This window comes from Mirounga leonina, unplaced genomic scaffold (genome assembly GCF_011800145.1).
Source record: "Mirounga leonina isolate KUSES-001 unplaced genomic scaffold, KU_Mleo_1.0 Mir_260, whole genome shotgun sequence".
Lineage (NCBI taxonomy): Eukaryota > Metazoa > Chordata > Mammalia > Carnivora > Phocidae > Mirounga > Mirounga leonina.
The window spans coordinates 1,720,629-1,743,594 of NW_023270642.1; the positions used below are offsets into that span (position 1 = coordinate 1,720,629).

General features: G+C 36.9%; 1 protein-coding gene across 24 annotated transcripts in view; it reads right to left on the reverse strand.

Moving 5' to 3' along the window:
• Positions 1-22,966, reverse strand: part of PARD3 (par-3 family cell polarity regulator) — a 657,675-nt gene that overhangs the window by 258,587 nt on the left and 376,122 nt on the right. For all 24 annotated transcript variants that reach the window (XM_035029555.1, XM_035029556.1, XM_035029553.1 and 21 more), the window contains 3 exons: positions 7,488-7,613; positions 5,987-6,372; positions 1,333-1,472 (listed from right to left, as the gene is read on the reverse strand). In XM_035029555.1, the coding sequence (XP_034885446.1) occupies positions 1,333-1,472; positions 5,987-6,372; positions 7,488-7,613 (652 nt within the window). The remainder of the gene's footprint in view (positions 1-1,332; positions 1,473-5,986; positions 6,373-7,487; positions 7,614-22,966) is intronic.

A 22,966-nucleotide genomic window follows, 5' to 3' on the forward strand; every position in this document is an offset into this window, starting at 1 on the left:
TTGTGAAAATGTAGTTTCAAGTAAAGCTGACAGCTACAGAAAATAGAGCCTAACTCTGAAGAAATAGAGGTTTCAGGCCCTTCCCACTGCTCAAAAAGAAAAACAAAAGCCTTTGTGATGTGTTGAAAGTAAAGTAATTATGGGAGGAAAGAGAGTCAACAAGAAAGAAAGAAGGTGAGGCTGATGCCAGAGAGAGAGGAGGACAGACATGTTTTGGACTCAGGGGCAAAGATGATAAATTCAAGTCCCAGCTGAGCCTCCTACTACATAAAACAAGCTATAACCGCACCCTTGGACCAACACTACTCAATTCATGCACCAAGGACAAGTGGCCCTTTCTGGAAACAACACTCTAAATATAATTTATACTCGAACCTTTCCTTCTATTTAGCCTCTACCAGTGCCCCTTTAAAAAATGGTGTCACAAGAATAAGACACAAAGGAAAGGAGCAAGATTTAAGAAATCTAGGTGCAGTATGTAGCCATGGAAAAATCCTTTTCCTGGAAGACAATCCTTCGCTCCATTACTTCTCAAGAAATCTTTAGGAGAGTTTGATCTGGATAATTCGAAACTACATATGAAGCTACAAGTAAAGAAGAAAGGGTAATGCCACAAAACGCAGTTTAACATTAGTGTTTGAACACTAGTTAATAATTAGGAAAGGCCATATCTGCTGCTAAGAATACAGACACACTTTCTGAAGAAAATACTAAGAAAAGCGACTAACCCATTTTTCTCAATCTTTCTTCCTTTTACTTCTATATACACAAGCAATCACACACACAGAAATGCCTATGTATGTTTATGTATGTCTAAGATGGCCTCAAAGACCAATGAACCGAGACTCATGAGGTACAGAAAGGAAATTTTGAAAAACTATTTTTTTCTGACATCTGATTTTTATGTCTCAATTCATTCTCCATGCTGCCATTTCAAAATTTCCTCTCATCAAGACACACTGTTTTCATTTACTTCATTTGTCTCTGTTCTGATTACAAAGTAGATATCATTTCTATATTGCCAGACATAAATTTAAAGCCATGTAGAAATAGAACCTAGCAGACACTGCACTTACATAATGACAAATGTTACGTTATCTCATAAACTGAATGTCTGAGTAACTAAAAATTTATGAGTACACTCAATGAAAAGATATTTCTCATCAAATGACATGGAAACAAGTCGAAGTAAAGCAGAAATACACTGCTTTATGATGCAAACTTCTGCTAACATATATAATTTCATATTTATGAAGATGTGAAAAAGAACGGACCCCTGAAAGTGGAACTTTTTAAGAATTACGGAACTTCCGACTTAGAGAAGCCACTCACCTCTATAAGTCTATCTCCTGCCTTAAGTCGGCCATCTTGGATGGCAGCCCCTCTTGGGAGGATGTTTTTCACATAAATTGGAGCTGAGCCACCTATGGTTACATCTCGGGAAGTGATGCTGAATCCCAAGCCTTCTGTACCTAAATACATAATGACAACAAAAAAAGTAAATAAAATGAGATACCTTGAATTTCAGAGGTACATGGCACAGAAAGGTTTTGTTATTCTCTACCTCAGCTTGACATTTTGTAATTTTCACAATGGCCTACACTGCTTTTAATACTTTAAAAGTCTGAAAAGCTTTTCCAAAACAGACTAAATTAGGGAAGGTTTAAATGGCTTATATATCAAAATTCTTTAAGAAGAAATGGGAATCTAGTCCAAGACAGATGAAAGGTCATATACAAATATGACTGCTAAAAGTTTCTAAACTGGTCAAAATATTTGACGTGAAATAAACTTAATTTCTCCGTGTGGAAAAAAAATTCTGTTAAAACCCATCGTACCTCAAATATCAATTAATATTGTGCAATCATGGTATCCAGATTTAAAGGGGAGGAGGAGGAGCAAGGAAAGAGAAAATGATCAGGAAGATGGAAAAGAAACAGTGGAAAGAAAATTTTTTCTAGATAACAGAACCTCCCCACACTATAATTAAAACAATTTACTGACAGGATGAACCATATTGTATTTGCCTAGTTCTCTTCTATTTACCTAAATCTTACCATATATATATTTCCCAACCAATAAATAAAATTGTAAAAATAAAAAACAAAGGCAAATTACTCAGGGAAGACCCCATCTCAGATCATAGCTACCAAGTCTAAGGACCATCATATTATGTTTAAAGGTACTGAAATTAATAAGGCATTTACAGATCACTGTGCTGGTCTGTATAGTTTTAATTCTAGGCTCTTCATCAGCTTTCCTGACAGGCACTCATAAGTGCAATACAGTATAGAAGAGGCGTTGCGTGTTACTAGAACTGACACGCAACAAGCCAAAATGAGCCAAGAAAAAATGTCAAGACTACAACAAATTTCTAATGAATCACACAATTTTTATAACACTTCTAATAATGATTAATTTCTACTGGAGCTTTTTAAAAAATTACTTTTTAGGATATTAGGTTCCATTTCAGTCAAAGTGATACTAGGACAAATACTTGGCTCATGTGGGAAGAATAAAGAGCTACATAAAGGTGAAAAATCTGTGGAAGGATACATTAATTTGATGCAGCACTTAGTACAAAACTAGAAGCAAGAGTACAAATCTGTAAAAGTAAATCAATACGGGCAAGTAACTATGAATCAAAACGTGGGTTAAAGAAGAAACAAAGTTGATATGAAGAAAACACCCCATAGTTATACCTGTAGCAGAACCTACCCTATACATTCTCAAGTGCAAACAAAACATTCATTTACTTCAAGCCTGAAGTCACTTTAATGTGCCTGGACTGTTAATTTCTTGAGTCTTCTGTGCTGAAGACTTGAGTGGCATCTTGTCTATATGAAATTTTCCTAATTATTCTGCTGGGACTTTTCCATATGTCTCTGTGCTTTCATGAAACTCTAATGACTTGCAATAACATTTATTAAGAAAGAATTCTAAATTATTCCCCTTTTGCAATATTAATTTGTATGAACTACAAAGACTGACTGTTATATGAACTTCAATACTATTAAAATATCAGCAATAACCCCTAAATCTGTAAGCTAAAAGTTCGGGCAGTGACCTTTAAAAGAAAGATAAATAGATATCAATTTTCATTTAGCAAAGCCAACAAAACATTTTGCACTGACTGAAACAGATTACTGACCTTCTCCTCTGACTTTATTAAAAAGCTAATTTCTACAAAAGAGCAGGGTATCTGAGAATGGCAAAATGGCAATAAATATTAAGAAATCATAATTATGGGAGCAAGTACATAAGGGCTGTTCTATTTTGTCATGTTTATATGACATGGTTCCTAAATTATGCCTAAGAATCATTATCATGAAGGTTTCTCCATTTAGCACATAGAACTGATCTCAGTTTATGAAAGAACTGTCATTCAAAGCATGTCAGTTCACTCTGAACTGAGTTTAAAGTTTAACATGGACACACCCTATGTTTTTGATGTACTTCATTAAAAATGTTAAATGTAACAATTGTAACTGGTAATAATCGTAACTGTTAACTACAATGAAAGCTTGTTCAATTGTCATACAATCATTATTATTAAAATACCTCTATTCAGTACTAATCAAAGAGAATCAGCATTCTGCACTATTATTTATCATAAACTTATTTTTCATATAAAATATTTGTAAGTACTGACAGAATGTACAGTTGGTTTCCGCGTTTTGTCATACATTCTCACAGTAAATTAAAATCAAAATAGAGCTATGAAGCTCTATATCATTTAGAATACTCAAAGTCAGGGGTCGCCTGGGTGGCTCAGATGGTTAAGCGTCTGCCTTCGGCTCGGGTCACGATCCCAGGGTCCTCGGATCGAGTCCCGCATCGGGCTCCCTGCTAGGCGGGGAGTCTGCTTCTCCCTCTGCCGCTGCCTCTATCTCTCTCTCTGACTCTCATGAATAAATAAATAAAACAAACAAACAAACAAAAAATTTAGAATACTCAAAGTCAGAAAAATGTTTAAAAGAAAACCACTGCTTCCATTTTTCTGATCTTGATGATTGAGCACAGTCTTTGTCAATTAGCTGTGTCAACGTAATCATCTTTTAAAATGCTATTAAAACTTAATTTCTGTATTCAAAAGAATGCCTCTTTTAATGTCAAGTAAAATTTCACTTCATTTAAAAGTTCATATTGTATCATAAGTTGTTAAAATATAATTGTGTAAAAAACCATAATTACCGAAATAAGTATGCCTGTTAGTGTAAAAGGGCAAAGATATTTATGAACTAGTAACTTTATGAGAATGGCCAAGTAAAATATTTTTCCTCTGTTGAGAGATCCCAAGCAGAATTTTATTTATTTTTTTTTTACAATTCCATTTGTGGTTCTTACCGTGTTTTTGCTTAAAAACAAGGGCCTGTCATTTGAGTAGAAAAAGAAGAAGACAGGATCTGATACTTATCTCATTTAGGAATTAACAAAGCTAAAAGGGGTTTATGCTGACATAACTCTGCATTTGTAAGAGGTTTCAAAAATGGAGTAAAGCTGTCAATTCCTGATCATGTCAACCAAGTATTTGGAGCTTAAAAGTCAGTAACCAGAAATAAGGAGTTTGTGGTTCACATAAAGTTCAATGAAAGAATATGATTAGAAAGGAAACAGGAATCTCAGAGTTTACAACCCTGTAAACCCTACTCCAAATGGAAAGAATGGTCTAAAGGTCAGGATATGGAATATGTTCTCTTAAGAATCTGCTGCCAACAGCCACGAGACTTGGGGAAATCACTCAACCTCTCTTGGATTCATTTTCACCTAAACTGTAGGAGTTGGTTGAGCTCATAAAAAGAGAAATATTCTTTATGACACCATTTTGAAAGAGATGATTTTAAAATATATCAGAATGCTCAGCTAAAATGGATGATTAACAGCAAAAGTCTAACTCAATGGCTGGAGGGGACAGTGTTTGGAAATCGGAAAATCAAGCCTAGCAGTCTGCTCTGAGTCGTCAAGAACAAAATGGAAAAGCATGCTTCCTGTACACAAGGATGAACAGTCTATGCAAAAGATACTTAAATAAATAAATTGATATAAGGCGTATGTAATAAAGAGTTAGCAAGGTCCATTAGAATTTCCCTTGTCATCTTTTTTTTTTTTAAGATTTTATTTATTTATTTGAGAGAGAGAGAATGAGAGACAGAGAGCACGAGAGGGAGGAGGGTCAGAGGGAGAAGCAGACCCCCCGCTGAGCAGGGAGCCCGATGCGGGACTCGATCCCGGGACTCCAGGATCATGACCTGAGCCGAAGGCAGTCGCTTAACCAACTGAGCCACCCAGGCGCCCTCCCTTGTCATCTTAAGGAAGGAAAGCAGTATAATATTCTGGAAAAGTAGCGGACAAGGAGCCACCTGCTCGGTGAACCTACTCTTTATTCCCACGAACCACGACAGCTTCAAATCAATCACTTGCCCCTACCAAAATGATGGGGTTAAAGTGGAGGAGCTCTAACGTCCTCTTTGAGAGTTATGTCTGGACATCAAGTGGGGTGATCAAAACAGTCAAGTCCTTACTATTGTTTTAGGTTTAATAGTATATCCTGAAACCAATTTCCTCCCTTACCAAAAAGTTTTACCACAGTAGTAACTGCTACCTTCTTCACAAAAACTTATTTTTAAAGCCTTATTTTCTCTGAATTTCATACTTTAATTCTGATATAGCAAAATGAATCTGAAAAGCTTAAAAACTATAATTTTAAATACATTTTTTAAGTTGTTATATCAGTTCTTTCCTCTAATAATGGGATAGTTGATTTGATTTTTAAAATAAATTCCATAGGGGCGCCTGGGTGGCTCAGTTGGTTAAGGGTCTGCCTTCAGCTCGGGTCGTGATGGAGTCCCGCATCGGGCTCCCTGCTCAGCGGGGAGTCTGCTTCTCCCTCTGCCTGCCGCTCCCCCTCTGTGCTCTTTCTCTCTCAAATAAATAAAATCTTATAAAATAAAATAAATTCCATAAAACAAAACAAGGTAGGTCATACCTTTCTTCAGCTGGATATTAAGCCTCTTGCCTATTTTTTTGGTGTTATAACCACTGCTTACATTTGTACTAAATACATTTTGCGGTGCTGGGGCCGGAACCGCTGGCGGTTTTCCGGAGGGGTGTGTGCTCTGAGGTAGTAGTCGGGGGTGAGAGTCTATCTGCTCGGGCGGGTGGTTCAGTCTGGGAGCTCTCTGCAGTGCTGGAAGTCCTGCACTATTCACACTCCTGTTATCCATATACTGGCTATCCGGACTGAAGCGGCTTGAATAGTAATTGTTCTTCTCACTCTGGGATAGTTGTTCGTACTGCTCTTTATTGGCTGCAGGAACCACATGGAACCAAATGATGGGTGTACGCATGGCTTGGCGAAACATATGTTGTGCTCTGGGTTTGAGAAAGAATGGAAAATTAGCAAATTAAGACTGGCAGACTAGAAGATATTATGAGCTTAATTAAGTATACTAATTAAGCAACAAAAACGGACAGACTTTGTTGAAACTGAAAAACAAAATTTTAAAATATCCATTTATCAATCAAGTTTGCAAGCTCCGATAGAAGCATTGCTGTTTCTCCAAATATAAATTTCTCGTTCTCTTAATAAAAATGACAAAATTATCTATAACTACAGAGAAGATACTGTGCTCTCAATCACAAATTATTAAATAATAGTTTTAAGCACAACAGGGATATTGTAATTTCAATAGGAATGGAAATTAAATACAATCTTCTCTCCACAATATTACCCAATATGTTTAAAAATTACATTTTATTACAAGGGACCACTTGAGTTTCTGAAGAAATAAATATACTTAGAAAACTACAGAAATCAACTCTCCATCATCAGCAACATGAATGCAAGTCTGTGTATGCAAAATTCTCAAGAACACCAAGGCAGCCTCAGTGACAGAAAATGTGAAGAGTTTTGGTCCCGGTGCTATTCCAGGAACAGCCTGAGAAACTGTTCCACCTCATGCTGATTCCCTAGTCAGATCCTACACGAAGTCCTTTTGATTTCTGCACACTCTTGCCTTGTTTGATAGGCACTGGACAACTTTTATCTTTCTAATTGAATAAGGACTTGAATCAGGACAAAGAAAATCTGAGTAGACCACACTGTGGTTCAAAGGAGCTTTCTCTGCTTATTTATATGGGGAGTCATTACGTGCAACAAAGTTGGAAATGTGAGTTGAAGTATAATAAAACCTAGCACGCTGGCAAATTTTCCAAGAGGTGAGGAAGTAGCAAAATTGTGAAGTCTAAATTGGGCCCATAATATTTTAAGAAGCGCTCTGTCAGTCGGAGGGCATTTTGAAATATAGTCTAATGGTAGTAATTACCTGGAGTCTGATTAAATTTTTAAAAGCTAGATAATGACAGAAAATACTCCTCTCTAGTATAAAGAAAGAGACACAGACGTGTTGTTTGAAGCATTTCACTGGGCTGCACTCTCTCAAGCCGAAAGCATGAAAAGAACAGCAATGCAGCCAACACACACTTACTGTTCAAATCTTCTATTTCGAAGGTCGCCATCATTAATCCTGACAATGCAATCATTCTCATGAAAAAGGTTTTCTTGTTCAGCTTTACCACCTTTCTCCAATCGTTTTACTAATAACCCCAGGGTTCTGGAACATTAAGAACGCAAATCATTACACATGTAATATTTCTACCGTGCACAATGCCCTCCTGCTTTAATGCTGGTATTGTATTTACAAAGACTTCCTGATAAAGGAGTACCTTAAATCATTATTAATACATTTGAAAATAACACCAACACAAAAAGCACAACAGTATAAACGAAGTGCAGAAATGGAGCCTTTCAATAAATGTAAGAAATTGTTTCTGGGGGGTGCCTGGGTGGCTCAGTTGGTTAAGCGACTGCCTTCGGCTCAGGTCATGATCCCGGAGTCCCGGGATCGAGTCCCACATCCGGCTCCCTGCTCGGCGGGGAGTCTGCTTCTCCCTCTAACCCTACCCCCTCTTGTGCTCTCTCTCTCTCTCTCTCTCTCAAATAAATAAAATCTTAAAAAAAAAAAAAAGAAATTGTTTCTGGGTGTCAAGATTATGTTTCTGAAAGAAACCCTGTACTTCCCTGCTTAGAACTGCCTCAAACAGAGTTCGCCCGATGGTTCAGTCTAGCGCAGTGTGGAGCATAGCTGAGCGTGTAGTTGTGGATCGCTCTGGCAGTTTCAGTCTTAAGCCAGCTGGTACCTGTGAGAGTGCAGGTAACCAGGAAAGGTTAACCTCAGTGCACTGTATACTGGCGAAGAAAAATAGGAAAGTTTCCACTCGTGGCGTCTGCATCTGATGGTGCCTAATATTCTGAATTTCAAAACTTGTTAGGTCTCCCAAAAGTAAAAAAAAACGCGTTGCCATTTATTCCCATTTAAGGACAAATAGGAGGAAGCCAGTGACAGGTTCAAATGTCAGTGGTTCAAACCTCATCAGTGCGCGCTCCAACTGCGGTTCAAAGAAAGCCTGAATGAACTTTTAGAGACCAGTGAGGAGTTAAAACAGCAAAAATTATTAGCATACTTGGTTTGGAACACTAATGTCTTGACTGGGAGAAAGAACATTCTAGATACTCTGGGACAAGCGGCAATCACTATGGGACCACGGTACAAGAAACAGGAATCTTTATCTAGTTGTGGTGCCGTGACTGACTTAACGGCTAACATACATTCTATATGATGATCATGTTAAAAATTCTTATGAACCTATTTTGGGCCTGTCCGAAGCTTAGGTTTCCTTTCATAATCCTAACATTAAGAGATAATATCCATATAGATACTCAAATTTAGAATCCTGTCAAAATAAAAGCTGAAGATATTCCCAATAGCCCAGATACAGATATAGATATACAGCATCCAAAAGAATACAATTTGCCATGCCCTATGTAGGCTTTCCAGTAAAAAGACACCCAAATAGACCGCTCTCTCTTGTAAACGTTTAAAGAACTTGTTATTTGTTCTGTGACCATTCATCTCGCTTTTATATACACACCTCCTCTCTACTAGTGCTTGGTCAGCTCCTGGAAGATAGAGAAGATGGAATTCGGCAATGCACGCTCAAGCACCGAACTAGTAGCAAGGTCTTGAGGAGTGAAAACTGAGTGAGTTTAGCTGAGGCAAACAAGTCTCAACTCTCCAACAAACTTTTTGCAAAATAAAATATGAGTGAAAGGAAATTTAGATTCGGATCCTTTTTTTCATGAAGATGTTATTTACACCAAATATATGACTGAACTGAAAAAAAAGGACTTGAAAGAGTCCTTTTTCACTTGTTATTGTGCAGCTTAAACTTGCTTCTTTCATGAATACAGTCATTTTTTAACTTCATTTTAATTTTTATTATTAAGTACAGTATAGCATGTTTTACTAAGGTCAAGTCCACCAATGTGCAAAAATAATCAGGGGAGATAATATTTAAATCACCTTTTGTAATTACACCATTTGAGGATTAGTACCTACTAGTGTAACAGTCTAAAAGTCTTAGTGACTGATGGAAACATTATTATGTAAGTAATTTTTGGTAACTCACTACCATCTATTGGAATTAAACAAATATAAAAATCCTCTCAGTTCAAAGGTAAGAACAAAGTACACTGACCTAGCTGCATGAGCAACTTAACTGTCTGAGTCCTATTTGGAAGAAAGCGATCCCACACAATACGCCACCCATAATTAAGTTACTGTTAAAATGTCATCATGCCCACGATCTGTCTCCCTACACTTCCCTATTGGGTAAGTGTGTTTCTATGTGCAATGGATTAAGTGTTCCATGAGAGGAACTGAATTATTAAGATACATCTAGGATTCTGTGGAGTGAGACAAAATAATTTGAGAAGGCAAATTAAACCACAGTTATTGACAGTATAAGAACTAGAAGGCATTTGGCCACTTCACCATCAAAGCAACCATGTTCAGGGAACCATGTTAAAAAAACACCCACAGACACTCACAAGCAGACACATGGTGCCACACCTGTTACTAAAAGCTACCTCCCCAGACTGAGAGCGCTTTGTCAGAGTACATGCATTCCGTGTGCAGCAAAAGTAGGCCTTACCAACAGTCACTCCAGGTTAATTAGTTTTAAACTGGTGAAATCGTGAGTGGTTTCTCAGTAAGGTTACAATATCCCTGCAATCTAAAGTGATGAATAATGATTATGCTTTTATGTATGCTGAAATATTTTATGTACTCTAAAATACCCACAGAATACTTTCAGAGAGAGATATATATACATACATACATACATATATATAGAGAGAGAGAGAGGAGACAGAGACAGACTATGTTTAATGAAAATTACTTAGCACTTAACTAGTACTGAAAATTTGTTTAAATTTACAAATTTACCCCAGATAGATCCTTTCGGTGTTTATCACAGTTTAAAATAACACAAGTTGGAAATATGTAATTTAATTCTACAAGTGGCATCAATATTTTTCAGATGAATAGGCCTATGGATTTATATTCATCTAGATAATCATTTTTCTTTTATAATCTACTCCCCCCACCGGGGAATCACTGTAGAATAATAATCCGAAGTAAAAAAGCATGGCATGCTTCATTTATTCAATGGCTTGTCTTTCTGAGTAAGTCCTCATATATGGCCTAATTCATCAGTAATCCTAATACACAGCAAAAAATGTTACAGATCAAAAATAAATACACCATCACATTTACATGAAACATAAACAGAAGTTTATTAAATGAGGCTTTTAGAATCCAAAGTTCAAATAGATGCAAAATCTTGGAGTCCTTTTTCTCAGTGCCAGGGACTAGAGAACTGATTGGGGACTGGAGGGGGAGTGGGGGGCGGGGAGGAAGAACTTCACCCTGAGTAACACAGCAAGTGATCAGGGAATCAACAGAACAGACTGAATTAAGGACAAGTTAGTAGCCTGCTGATTTCTAAGTACTTGACCACACTATTAGAATCATTCTCTCAAAAAGAATGGATTAATTTAAAAGTAAAGTGGTACAATCTGCAAAATTATCTCATTTGCTTCACTAGGTGAAAATGATTACAAAAGGAATGGGAATGAACTATCAAAAAAACTTCACAAGAAAATTGAACTGATAACAGCTGAGAATGAAAAGTACCCTCTGAAGGGAAATCAACGGGAAGTTGTAACACTTTCATCTTCCTGAAAAATGTGAGTGCAAGCAGATAGATTTCCATACCTCCCACGTTCAATTTAAAGCCTTCTCAAACAGTATAATTAAAAATAAATTTTAGGTATATAGTTTGCAAATTCATCCAGCAACTAGTATTTATTTGTTCTGGAGTAATAAAGATCTGACTGCCTATGGCGTTGTGGTCCCTAGAACACTTATTAGACACATAACTGAAGATAATGAAGTCCCAAACATTTTGTCATGTCCATGTGCTGGGATAGAGACTAGTTTTTCTTTTAGGCAATTTGTACCAGAATTCCTTATCAGGGCAACCATTTTCCGTACGAAGTGACTTTGCAAAAACTATGAAGAGGAAGAGGGAAAAGAGGCAGTGGGGTGAGCTCTGCAAGAGGAACAGTCCAGGAGCAGCCAGACGAGCTGACAGATACAGGAGAAAGGACGCGGTGCGCTTATTAACGTGGAGGGGCAGATTTATGAAGATATGTCTGGAGGGTTTGGGGGTGTAGAAACAGAACCTCCTTCACCTCCTGTGTGAATCTAATGTAAGCTCAACTTGGCACATACGGCTTTTAGAGCACACAGATTTTTTTTCTGCTGAATCTGAAATATCCCCACGCCTATTCCATTTCTACTGTTTCCTATACTTTTTCAAAATTTTGGGAAAAAATACTATATCCACTATGTACAATTCTCACTTCTGAATAATTTTCCTACACTAAAAATATGCAAATCTACACATATTTCTTTAAGCCCTTTGCTGTGGCTTTTGAGCAATGTTTCTTACCAAAAGCGGGGGAGGGGCAAAGAAGAAGAATACAGTCCCAGAAAGCAAGCCATTGACATGCTGCATCTTTGTACATGATTTTGGATGTGTAATTAGAAATTTAACTACTTAGATTATATTAAGGATTGCACCACTACATTTTTACAAGGTTCATTAGCCTAATTATACACTTAATTAAAACAAACTCAGTCATACATGTTAACATTTTCAATTCTAAGTATAAATTACAACCAATGATAAAACTGAAAATAAGTAACAAATGTTTTATTGACATCTAAATTGGCGAAGTAAGTCTGAGTTTTGCTTTGATAATGTAAACTCCCACAACCACCACCCAGCTGTATGGAAATGATCATAATTCATCTTAATAAAAGCTGACACAGTATAAACACCACCACTGTCCTGAAGGCAGAGCAGAAGTGGGCCAAATGGGATCGCATCAGCAAGACCTTCTCACCTCACTGAACACTACACATGAGGAGCCAGCAATTACCCACATTTGATCCCTGAGAACCACAGCCACCATCAGAGCAGACACAAACAGAAGAAAGTTCAAAGAAGTTCCAAGTTTAAAAAAAAAAAAAATCCTTAGTTTCTTAAATCTTTAAGAGATGAGATGAAGAATTTCAAAAAAAAAAAAAAGGTAAATAAAAATAGAGAAATCCTTCAGCTTAGGGCAGAAATGACAAGCATCATACTTCCACATTTAAAGAAGCAAGATTTATCTAAATATAAGTTACATTCTTCTGTCTAAAACAAATGTACTTATTATAATCCTTTATTAAAACAAACAAGTCTACAACTAAGAATGCACAATTGAAAACTTTCAGACAAAAGGCTATAGATTCAGTTGATAAAGTTAAACTGTTTTCTCAGAAGTAAATTAAAATTGAATACTCAAAGAGTATATTTATTCTTTCAAAAATGATAACTTCAAAACTCTACAATGATCCGAAATGAACTAGTTCCATGAAATTCAAACTGGCTATAATTCTTCATTAAAATATAAACTCAAGTAACTAAACTAGTGTATAGAGTTGACTGCTGAACAATGTGGAGTTAGGGGTGCTGACCCCAGTGTGGTAAAAAATCTGCATATAACTTTTGGACTTCCCAAAAACTTAACTACTAATAACGTACTGCTGCCGATAACATTAGTCAGTTAACACATATTTTGCATGTTATATGTACTGTATACTATATTCTTAAAATAAGCTGAAGAGAATGTTAACAAGAAAATCCTAAGAAAGACAAAAAACATTTACAGTACTGTACTGTATTTATAGGAGAAAAATCCATTTACAAGTGGACCCACACAGTTCAAACCTGTGTTGTCCCAGGGTCAGCTGTTTTTGTGAATCTTAAATTTATGATAGCAATAAATTCTCATCTTGGGTTCAAAACAGAAGAAAAAAAATCATCATTTTCCACTATTATATAGACTAATCAGCACCTATCTAAACAACCAGAACCACCAGAACAACAAGCAACATGGAGGGAATTCGAAGTCACATAACAGGAAGATAAATGGATGATAAAATAGCATTCTTATTAATTGTCAATACCAAGTACTTTGTTAAATGTTATATTGTAATCACATACATTTTCCTATTTAAGCCATACAAAATCATAGGAGTGTCCATCCCTTAGATGGGAAGACTGAGGCTAAGCAAAGCTAAGTTGCTCAGGCTACACTTCTACCAAAACACAGAGTTGGGTTCTGTCCCAGGGACCTCTGGTCTTAAAACTTGAACTGTTCTGAACAACCCCTCTGCCAATAACATGAAGATAACATGTGGTCAAGTTAACCATTGACAAAAAGGTAACACAACATTTCTAACAAGAAATCCTGGAAAGAAAATGAACTTTTTGTTTTCAATGTATTATAAAGCAAAAAGTCAAGGGGAAGAAGTCATTTTGAAAAGAAACTTTACTACAGCAATTGAAAGTGTAGTGTTGACTCTTCATCTGATACTCTAAATGTTAAATTGAAGATAAATATCTTCATCTATATAAAGTGAGCTGAGACAGGATTAATAAGGCCAAGCTAGCATGAGCCGTTAGCAGAAAGCTAGAAACACACACACACCCTCAGACTCTCCCTTTCTTACTAAGGGCTGCTGCTTTCCCAATTGAAGACTTAGGATTCTTCCTTAATTCCCATGATTGACAATCAGATACAGGAAGAAGAGTTCTGTGAATACTTATTACTCACTGGAGGATGTTCAATGAGTTTGTTTTTTTTAATTTGCCTTCTTCTGGGAATTCGTGAGATTTAGGGGTATGTGTTGGTGGGAAATTAAATATACAGTTACAACAGAGAGATTTTCTTATCAACCAGTAAGTGATAATGAAATTTTGGACTCTCCTCCCACCCCACAAATATTATGAATAGGAAACAGAGAAGAAGGGATTTTAGATACAAAAAAAAAAAAAATACTAAAATAGAAACTCCATGATGACAGGCATTTTTGTTTGGTTCTCTAGAGCAGGGCTGGCAAATTATGGCCCATGAGCCAACATTCAGCCTGCCACCTATTTTTATAAATGCAGCTTCACCGGACACAGCCACACCCATTTGGTTACACATTGCTTATGATGGCTTTCATGCTGCAATGACAGAACTGCATACTGGTGACAGAAACTTGGTGACCCGCAATGCAACAATGTTGAATATCTGACCCCGTAAAGGGTTTGCCAAGCCCTGATCTACTGTATGCAGAGAAACAAGAATACTGCCTGGTAGATACAAGATCTGTTAAAAACAAAAACAAAAACAAAAACAAACAAAAAACTTGCTGGATAAAATAAACACAAGCCTATAACTACTATTCACGTAAGAAAAAGTACTGTGAAAGAACACTCCAAAGACCACAGGTCTAAGAATAAAGAAGAATGTATATATAAATGGGAAATGTCCATTACAGAAAAGACCCAGAGAAACAGACTGCATATTAAGAATAATATGCTTTGACTGGGTGGCTCAGTCGGTTAAGCATCTGCCTTCAGCTCAGGTCATAATCCCAGGGTCCTGGGATCGAGCCCCGCATCAGGCTCCCTGCTCAGCTGGGAGCCTGCTTCTCCCTCTCCCACTCCCCCTGCTTGTGTTCCCTCTCTCGCTGTGTCTCTCTTTGTCAAATAAATAAATAAAATCTTTAAGAAAAAAAAAAAAGAATAACATGCTTTAGCCATACTGGTTTCCACAGGGGAAAAGATGTATAATATCCACTATAAGTTATACTATGGAGTCCAGGTAAAAGAATAACTATTATCTTTTAAAAAATAGTCATATTTCTTGAAAACTTTAACAATTTCTCCATTATTTACTGAATGAGGTCTCATCGGTCACTTGTAAAGTGCTCTGTAACAATCTCTCCAGTGCTATCTTATAATAAATTCTGTTTCAAATCCTTGACTCATTGTTTCTTACCAAATCATGCACATGTGTATGTGGCATCTTCCTGGGGAAGACTATCATTCCAGAGTGTCTCTAGCATAACTCCTGTACTTCCTTCAAAGAACAGATCAAGCCCCATTGCTCCACTGAGGATACACCACGGCACACAGTATTCCGTCCTTCTGCTAAATCCCAAGGGCACTTGTGCGTGCAGTTCTTCTGACACATAGCATAGATTTTTCTTATACACATTTTTCAACTGGACTTTTAAGTTCCTTAAAACCAAATTTAAATCTTACAATTTCATAAACCCAATGTCTACAGTATACATTTTTTATCTTGCTTTTTAAATACCTAATATTACATTATTAGAAACCTCAGAAAAACTCATTAACAACTATCAAACTAGGATATGTCTTTATTTATCTATATCTAACATAGCAATGCCATTGCTAATATGGGTAGGCATAAATTCATTCACACTTTTACTTTGTAAGCATCACTGAGTAATACCTATGGGTTAAGTCCTAGAAACAGAAAAAAATAAAAAATAAAACATAGTTTCTCTACCAAAGGAAAAGGCAATTATTTGGCATAACCTCCCTGAAAGTAGCAGCATTTGTGATTTAAATAAGAAGGGTATGTTTGACATTTACATCAGGAGGAAATCAAATTATATGTGTGAAGTGAAAATTGATTTCAAGGTAAGGAAACTGTGAATAAAGAGTTCTGGATGGGAATCAGTTAACTTTATTTTTGAAATACATACAAGATGACGAGTGAAGTAAAACAGCATCACTACAAGGCAACCTACAGAATGGGAGAAGATATTTGCAAATGACATATCTGATAAAGGGTTAGCATCCAAAATATATAAATAAATTATAAAATTCAACACCCAAAAAAAGAATAATCCAATTAAAAATGGACACAAGACATGAACAGACATTTTTCCAAAGAAGACATCCAGATGGCCAACAGACACATGGAAAGATGTTTAACATTATCACTTATCATCATCAGGGAAATACTAATAATGAGATAGCACCTCACACCTGTCAGATGGCTAAAATCAATAACACAAGAAACAACAGGTGTTGGCGAGGATGTGGGGAAAGGGGAACCTTCCTGCATTCATTGGTGGGAATGCAAACTGGTGCAGCCACTCTGAAAAACAGTTTGATGATTCCTCAGAAGGTTAAAAATAGAACAACCCTACAATCCAACAATTGCACTAGTAGGTCTTTACCCAAAGAATACAAAAATACTAATTCAAAGGGATACATGCATCCCAATATTTGTAGCAGCCTTATCTACAACAGCCAAATTGTGGAAACCACCCAAATATCTGTCCATCGACAGATATTATGGAATATATATTACTCAGCAATAAAAAAGAATGAAATCTTGCCATCTGCAATGACATGGATGGAGTTAGAGAGTACAATGCTAAGCAAAATAAGTCAGTCAGAGAAAGACAAACGCCATATGATTTCACTCATATGTGGAATTTAAAAGAGAAAACAAATGTGCAAAGAGAAAAGAAAAAACAAAGCAGAAGAAGAGAGAACGGCAAACCAGGAAACAGACTCTTAACTATAGGGAACAAACTGATGGTTCCCAGAGAGTAGATGGGTAGGGAATGGGTTAAACAGCTGATGGGATGAAGGAGGGCACTTGCTGTGATGAGCACCAGGTGCTGTATGGAAGTGCTGAATCACTATACTATACACCTAAAACTAATATTATACTGTATGTTAACTAACTGGAATTTAAAAAATAAACACTTATAAAGAAAAGCAGCATCAAGGGGAAGGTAACACTGTCTCCGTGCCTAGGTACTGAGGGAGTGGTTGGGGGATGAGCAGCCATATGCTAGCTATCGCTGATGCCTCCAATCAGAAAAGACCATCTGACTTTACTCCAGAAAATAGTCTTTTTAAGTAGGCCCAGAAAGATCCTTATTTAAAAAATTCCATTATCCCTGAGGCCATAATAATACTTAAGTGGCTTTAAGAATTTCTGTAACATTGACTTCACATTTCTTCCTATTTTCCTGAATTATATTTGCATTCGAGATGTCCTGCATTTTATGTCTTGTCTTTATGATATATAATTCACATCCCACATTGTTCCTTAGACTTTTTGACTTTGAAATCCAAATCAGAAAGCAATACTGACATATATGGGTCACTTTTACAAAAATAAGTATTCAGTAAGTGTTATTCAATTAGTCATATCTCCAAAATTGAGAAGGCCCAAGTGTGATTGGAATTTTGCACAAGAGAAGTTATTCTTGGAAATTTCAACTTACATCCCATGAATATGTATTCTTTTATTCCCACTAGATATATATGCAATTTCTTCACGAGCTCCACTTAATTTCTTCCTTTCTGCCATACTCCATTGCTTAATTTGCCCTTGCAGCCACCACGGAGCTGATGTAGCTCCCTTTATAAGCTGTCATCACATTTAAAACCACCTTCTGCAACAAGCCAGCTTCAGTTACATAATTCAGACAATTGTTCCTCTATCAACTCACAGAGTACCTATTATTTATCAGCATTTATCACATAATTATAGTTGTGTGATTTCTTGGCCATCACTCCATCTTGACTGCAAATCTCTAGAGAAAGACTATGTCCTGTCCATCTTTGTTTCCTAGCACCTAACACAGGAATCACCACACGGTAAATGCTTGGGAAGGTTTCTGCCTGAATGAGAAGAATCCACCTATAGGCATTTCTGAGAACAAGAACCATGGGTGTGTCTTCCTCCTCAAGATTGACTTCTATGATTCTAAGCAGCCTGCCTATTTTTTCTCTCCCAATGACAGCCTAACTCTGAATAACTATTACTATCGAGTCCATGAGGAAGCTTAAAAATGCAATACAAATATTTGTTATTTCCTAATATGAAAACTGTTAATGTCTAAAAAGAGTTTATAAAGAACCTGATTTTCTTAATCTCTCTGTCCCTTATACAAGAAAGCTGCACAAGATTTTCTTCTTTAAATGCCAAATCAACAGGGATTAAAAATGACACAGTTATAAAATAACTTGTAGTTCTGCAAAGGGATACTTGTCTACTTGAATGTGTTCTATATCTCTAAACACCATGGTAACCAGTGCCTGATGGATTCTGTGAAATTGCTTCCATTGAATTAATCTATACTACATTTACTTTTCTGTCTTACTCTCTTTTTGCTCTAGGCTTTTCATCTATTTGTTTTATCCTAATATCCTTTCACATTGAGGGAGGAAATGTGTAATAAATGACAGAAAATGACATGCTTGTGATTGAAATACTGGTTAAGTCCCATTTAAATGGGAAGGCAGAAAGTGGTTCAAGAGGGCAGTGTAGGAAGATCCTGAACTCATGTCCTCCCACAGACACATCAAACAGCTCCATACGGAACCGTCCATCAGAAAAGAACTTGAGAACCAGCTGAATAGCTAGTCCTTAAGAAAGGACGAAAAGACCACACAGACATGTGCTCTTGCCAAAACCCCCCAGCACAGCGACCCACAATTGGGAAAAAGCTTAAAATACAACACAAATATGAATAAATATATACATACATAAATCAATATACACAGTTTCTCCCTGAGGAGCAAGGGGTTTGTACTCCATGCTAGATATCACAACATTGCGGGCCTGAACCAGAGTGAGGAACCCCCAAAATGTCTGGCTTTGAAAGCCAACGGGAATTACATTAAGGAGAACCACAGGGCTATCGAGAACAAAGATTTCCCTCTTAAGGGACTCACATGCAGGACCCAGCTCAAAAAGCAGCAGTCTGAAAAAAGTCTAGACCACAGGTGAAGGAATTTCACTTGCCAAACTTCAGGCATCTACCAGAGGGTAGAAGTCTGCTGGTATTCTCTCCAGGGATGGAATGGTGGCAGATGCCATTTTGATGGGTTACTTCCACACGGCTAGTGATAGTACTGCGGGCGCCATGTTTTGCACCGCACTCTAGCCAACTAACAGCTACAGGAAAGCAAGCCCTTCTCCCCACTGCAAGCACCTCCAGGTGCAGCAGGTGAGCAGACCCATGCCTTCTGCCCTTCGCTGCTCATGCGACCCTGCCTTCATTGAACAGATATGTGTAGTGCACTTAGGGGATGTCCTGTGAGCACCAGGCTCAGGTGTGGTGGGGAGGGTTGGGCTTCTGGACCCCACAGAACTGAAACAATTAGAGAGACAACTCAAGAGACAACCAAGAACAAGGATCAGGTTAAATGTTAAGATTCATCTCCTACACAGAGCCACTCCCCAAGACAGGGAGATAGAGCTGTTTTACAAAATACACAAAACCAAACAGAGTCAAGTAAAATAAGGAAACAGAGGAACGTGTTCCAAAGGAAAGAACAAAATAAAATCCCAGAAAAAAATCCTTAATGAAACAGAGATAATTTATCTGAGAAAAACTTCAAAGTAATAGTCATAAAGATGCTAACTAAAGTCAGAAGAAAATGGATGGCCACACCAAGAACTTCAACAAGGAGATAGAAAAATATAAGAAAGTACCAAACGCAAGTCACAGAGCAAAACAATACAATAACTGCTGTGAAAAATACACTAGATGGAATCAAAAGGAGGCTAGATGATACAGAAAAATGGATCAGTGACCTGAAAGTCAGGGTAGTGGAAATCACCCAAACAGAACAGAAAAGATGAACAAATAAATTCAATGGGGATAGATTTAAGGATCTGTGGGAAAATATCAAACATACTTCATTCACATTATACAAGTCCCAGAAGGAGAAAAAAGAAGGGGGCAGAAAACTTATTTGAAGAAATAATGGCTGAAAATTTCCTTAACCTGGAGAAGGAAAAAGACATCCAGGTCCAGGAAGCACAGAAAGTCCCAAATGAAATGACCCAGAAAGATCAACACCAAGACATGTTGTAAATAAATATCAAAAGTTAAAGATGGGGTGTCTGGGTGGCACAGTCAGGTAAGGGGAAAAGACAGTCTTGTCAACAAATGGTGTTGGGAAAACTGGACAGCTACATGCAAAAGAATAAAAAAAAAGGAAACTAGATCACTGTCTTAAAGCATATGCAAAATTTAACTAAAGATGTATTAAAGATTTGAATGTAAGACCTGAAGCCATAAAGATCCAAGAAGAAAACACAGGTGGTAAGCTCCTTGATACGGTCTTAGTGATATATTTTATTTTGGATCTGACTCTACAGGCAAGAGTAACAAAAGCAAAAATAAACAAATGGGAGGGGTGCCTGGGTGACACAGTCAGTTGAGCATTTAACTCTTAATTTCAGCTCAGGTCATGATCTCAGGGTCCTGGGACACAGAGCCCCGCATCGGGCTCCTGGCTCAGCAGGGAGTCTGAGGATTCTCTCCCTCTCTCTCTCTAAAATAAATAAGTAAATCTTTTTAAAAAAATAAACAAACAAATGGGAGTATATCCAATGAACAAGTTTTTGTAAGTGAAGGAAACTATTAACAAAATGAAAAGGCAATGTACTAAGTAGGGGATAATATTTGAGAATCATCCATTGTAAAAGCAGCTAATAATATCCAAAATCTATAAAGAACTCACACCACCTAAAAGCAAAAACAAAACAAAACACAAAACAAAACAAACTCAATTTAAAAATGGGCAGAAGACCTGAGTAGATGTTTTTCCAAAGAAAACATACAGATGGGCCAACAGGCATATGAAAAGATGCTTGACATCACTAATCATCAGCAAAATGCAAACCAAAACCACAATAAGATCACCTACACCTGTCAGAATAACTATTATCAATCCCTCCCCCACACACACACATACACATACACACTAAAATAACAAGCACTGTTGAGGATGTGGAGAAAAGGAAACCTTCATTCACTGTTGGTAGGACTGTAAATTAGTACCACCACTATGGAGAACAGTACAGAAGTTTCTCAAGAAATTAAAAATAGAACTACCATACAATCCAGCAATTCCACCTCTGGGTATTTATCCAAAGAAAACAAAAACACTAACTGGAAACGATATATGACCCCTATGTTCATTACAGCATCATTTACAATAGCCAAGATATGGAAGCAACCCAAGTGTCCATCCATAGGTGACTGGATAAATATGTGGTATAGATCTACAATAGAATACCACTCAGCCATAAAAATGAATGAAATCTTGCCATTTGTGACCAACATGGATAGACCTTGAAGTTATTAAGCTAATGAGTCAAACAGGGAAAGACAAATACCACATAATTTCACTTATATGTGGAATCTAAAACACAAAACAGATGAACAAAACAAAACAAAGCAAAACCAGACTCATAGAAAACAGACTGGTAGTTGCCACAGGAGAAGGAGTTGGGGGTGGGTAAAATGGGTGAAGAGGATCAAGAGGAACAAACTTCCAGTTATAAAATAAGTAAGTCATGGGGTATAATGTGCAGCACGGGGAATACAGATAATAATATTATTAACTCAGGTGATGGATGGTAACTGGACTTACCATGGGGATCATTTCATAATACATACAAATGTCAAATCACTATGTTGAACATCTGAAACTAATATAATATTGTACATCAATTATACTTCAATATAACAAAAAGATGAAATACTGGTTCAGAGCTGGTGCATACACAGTTAAATCTCATTTGTAGAAAGTTATATCCCACAGGGAGATAAAGGTACACTAATATTTGGAAGCTATAATCCCTGCACTTTACTGTATCATTTTTTTTCTACTCATGAAATAAATGAAAAAAGATTTAACTTTTGAGATCATTTAAAATTATGTTCTTTAAAGGAAATAAAGGCAAAGGCCATTTTTGAAAAAGAACTAAGCGTGTTTAAATGAAAGTACCTCGAAGAAATTTCAATGCTTCTCCAGAGTTTAAAAATAAACAAAGACGAGAAGGAGGAAAAAAAGGGATACAACACCATCTCAAAATTCAAGGGGAATTTCACAGCTTGTTATATAACACTAACTATCAAGCCTCTTACTCCAGCAGAGATCTAGGTAAACCAAAGTTTCAACTTCCAGACATTCCATAAGGTATGTGATTTACCAAAGAGGCGAAACCTAGAGTCACCACCATTAGGAGCATTCACCAGGAAGGTAGTACAATTGTTCAAATACTCAATTAACAAAATTATTTAACCACACACTTATCACTGACAGCCCATCTGTTTGTTTTACAACATACTAGATGCTTGTAATTAGCTGGCAACGGTGTAAACCACGTCTCACGTTTTCAGTCACTGGTCTAAGGCCACCTTCCAGCTTTCCTCTTTCTTCTGCCAGTGTAAAGGAAGTTAAAAATAATAATAATGATGATGACGACAAAAAAAGAAAGAAGTTCAAAATAAGAAGCCAAATAGTTCCTAAGTATATTTCACTGGATAATTATTGGATGGGGCTTTCAGAGAGGATACAAGTAAACTGCAGCCACTTAACAGCTCACTTCCCCAGGACAAGGATGCGAGCATTTCACGGGTTGTTGACAAAGGCCCATCAACCACGAGTCGCAAAATCAAGTCACAGTAGTTAAAGATACTAAAACAAAAACTTTTAATAAACCCAATAGTTTTTTAATAGAAAGAAGCAGCAGAATAAAAGAAAGTCATACAACATTTGAAGTTTTTAAAGATACACATTCTTTAAAGTAACAAAG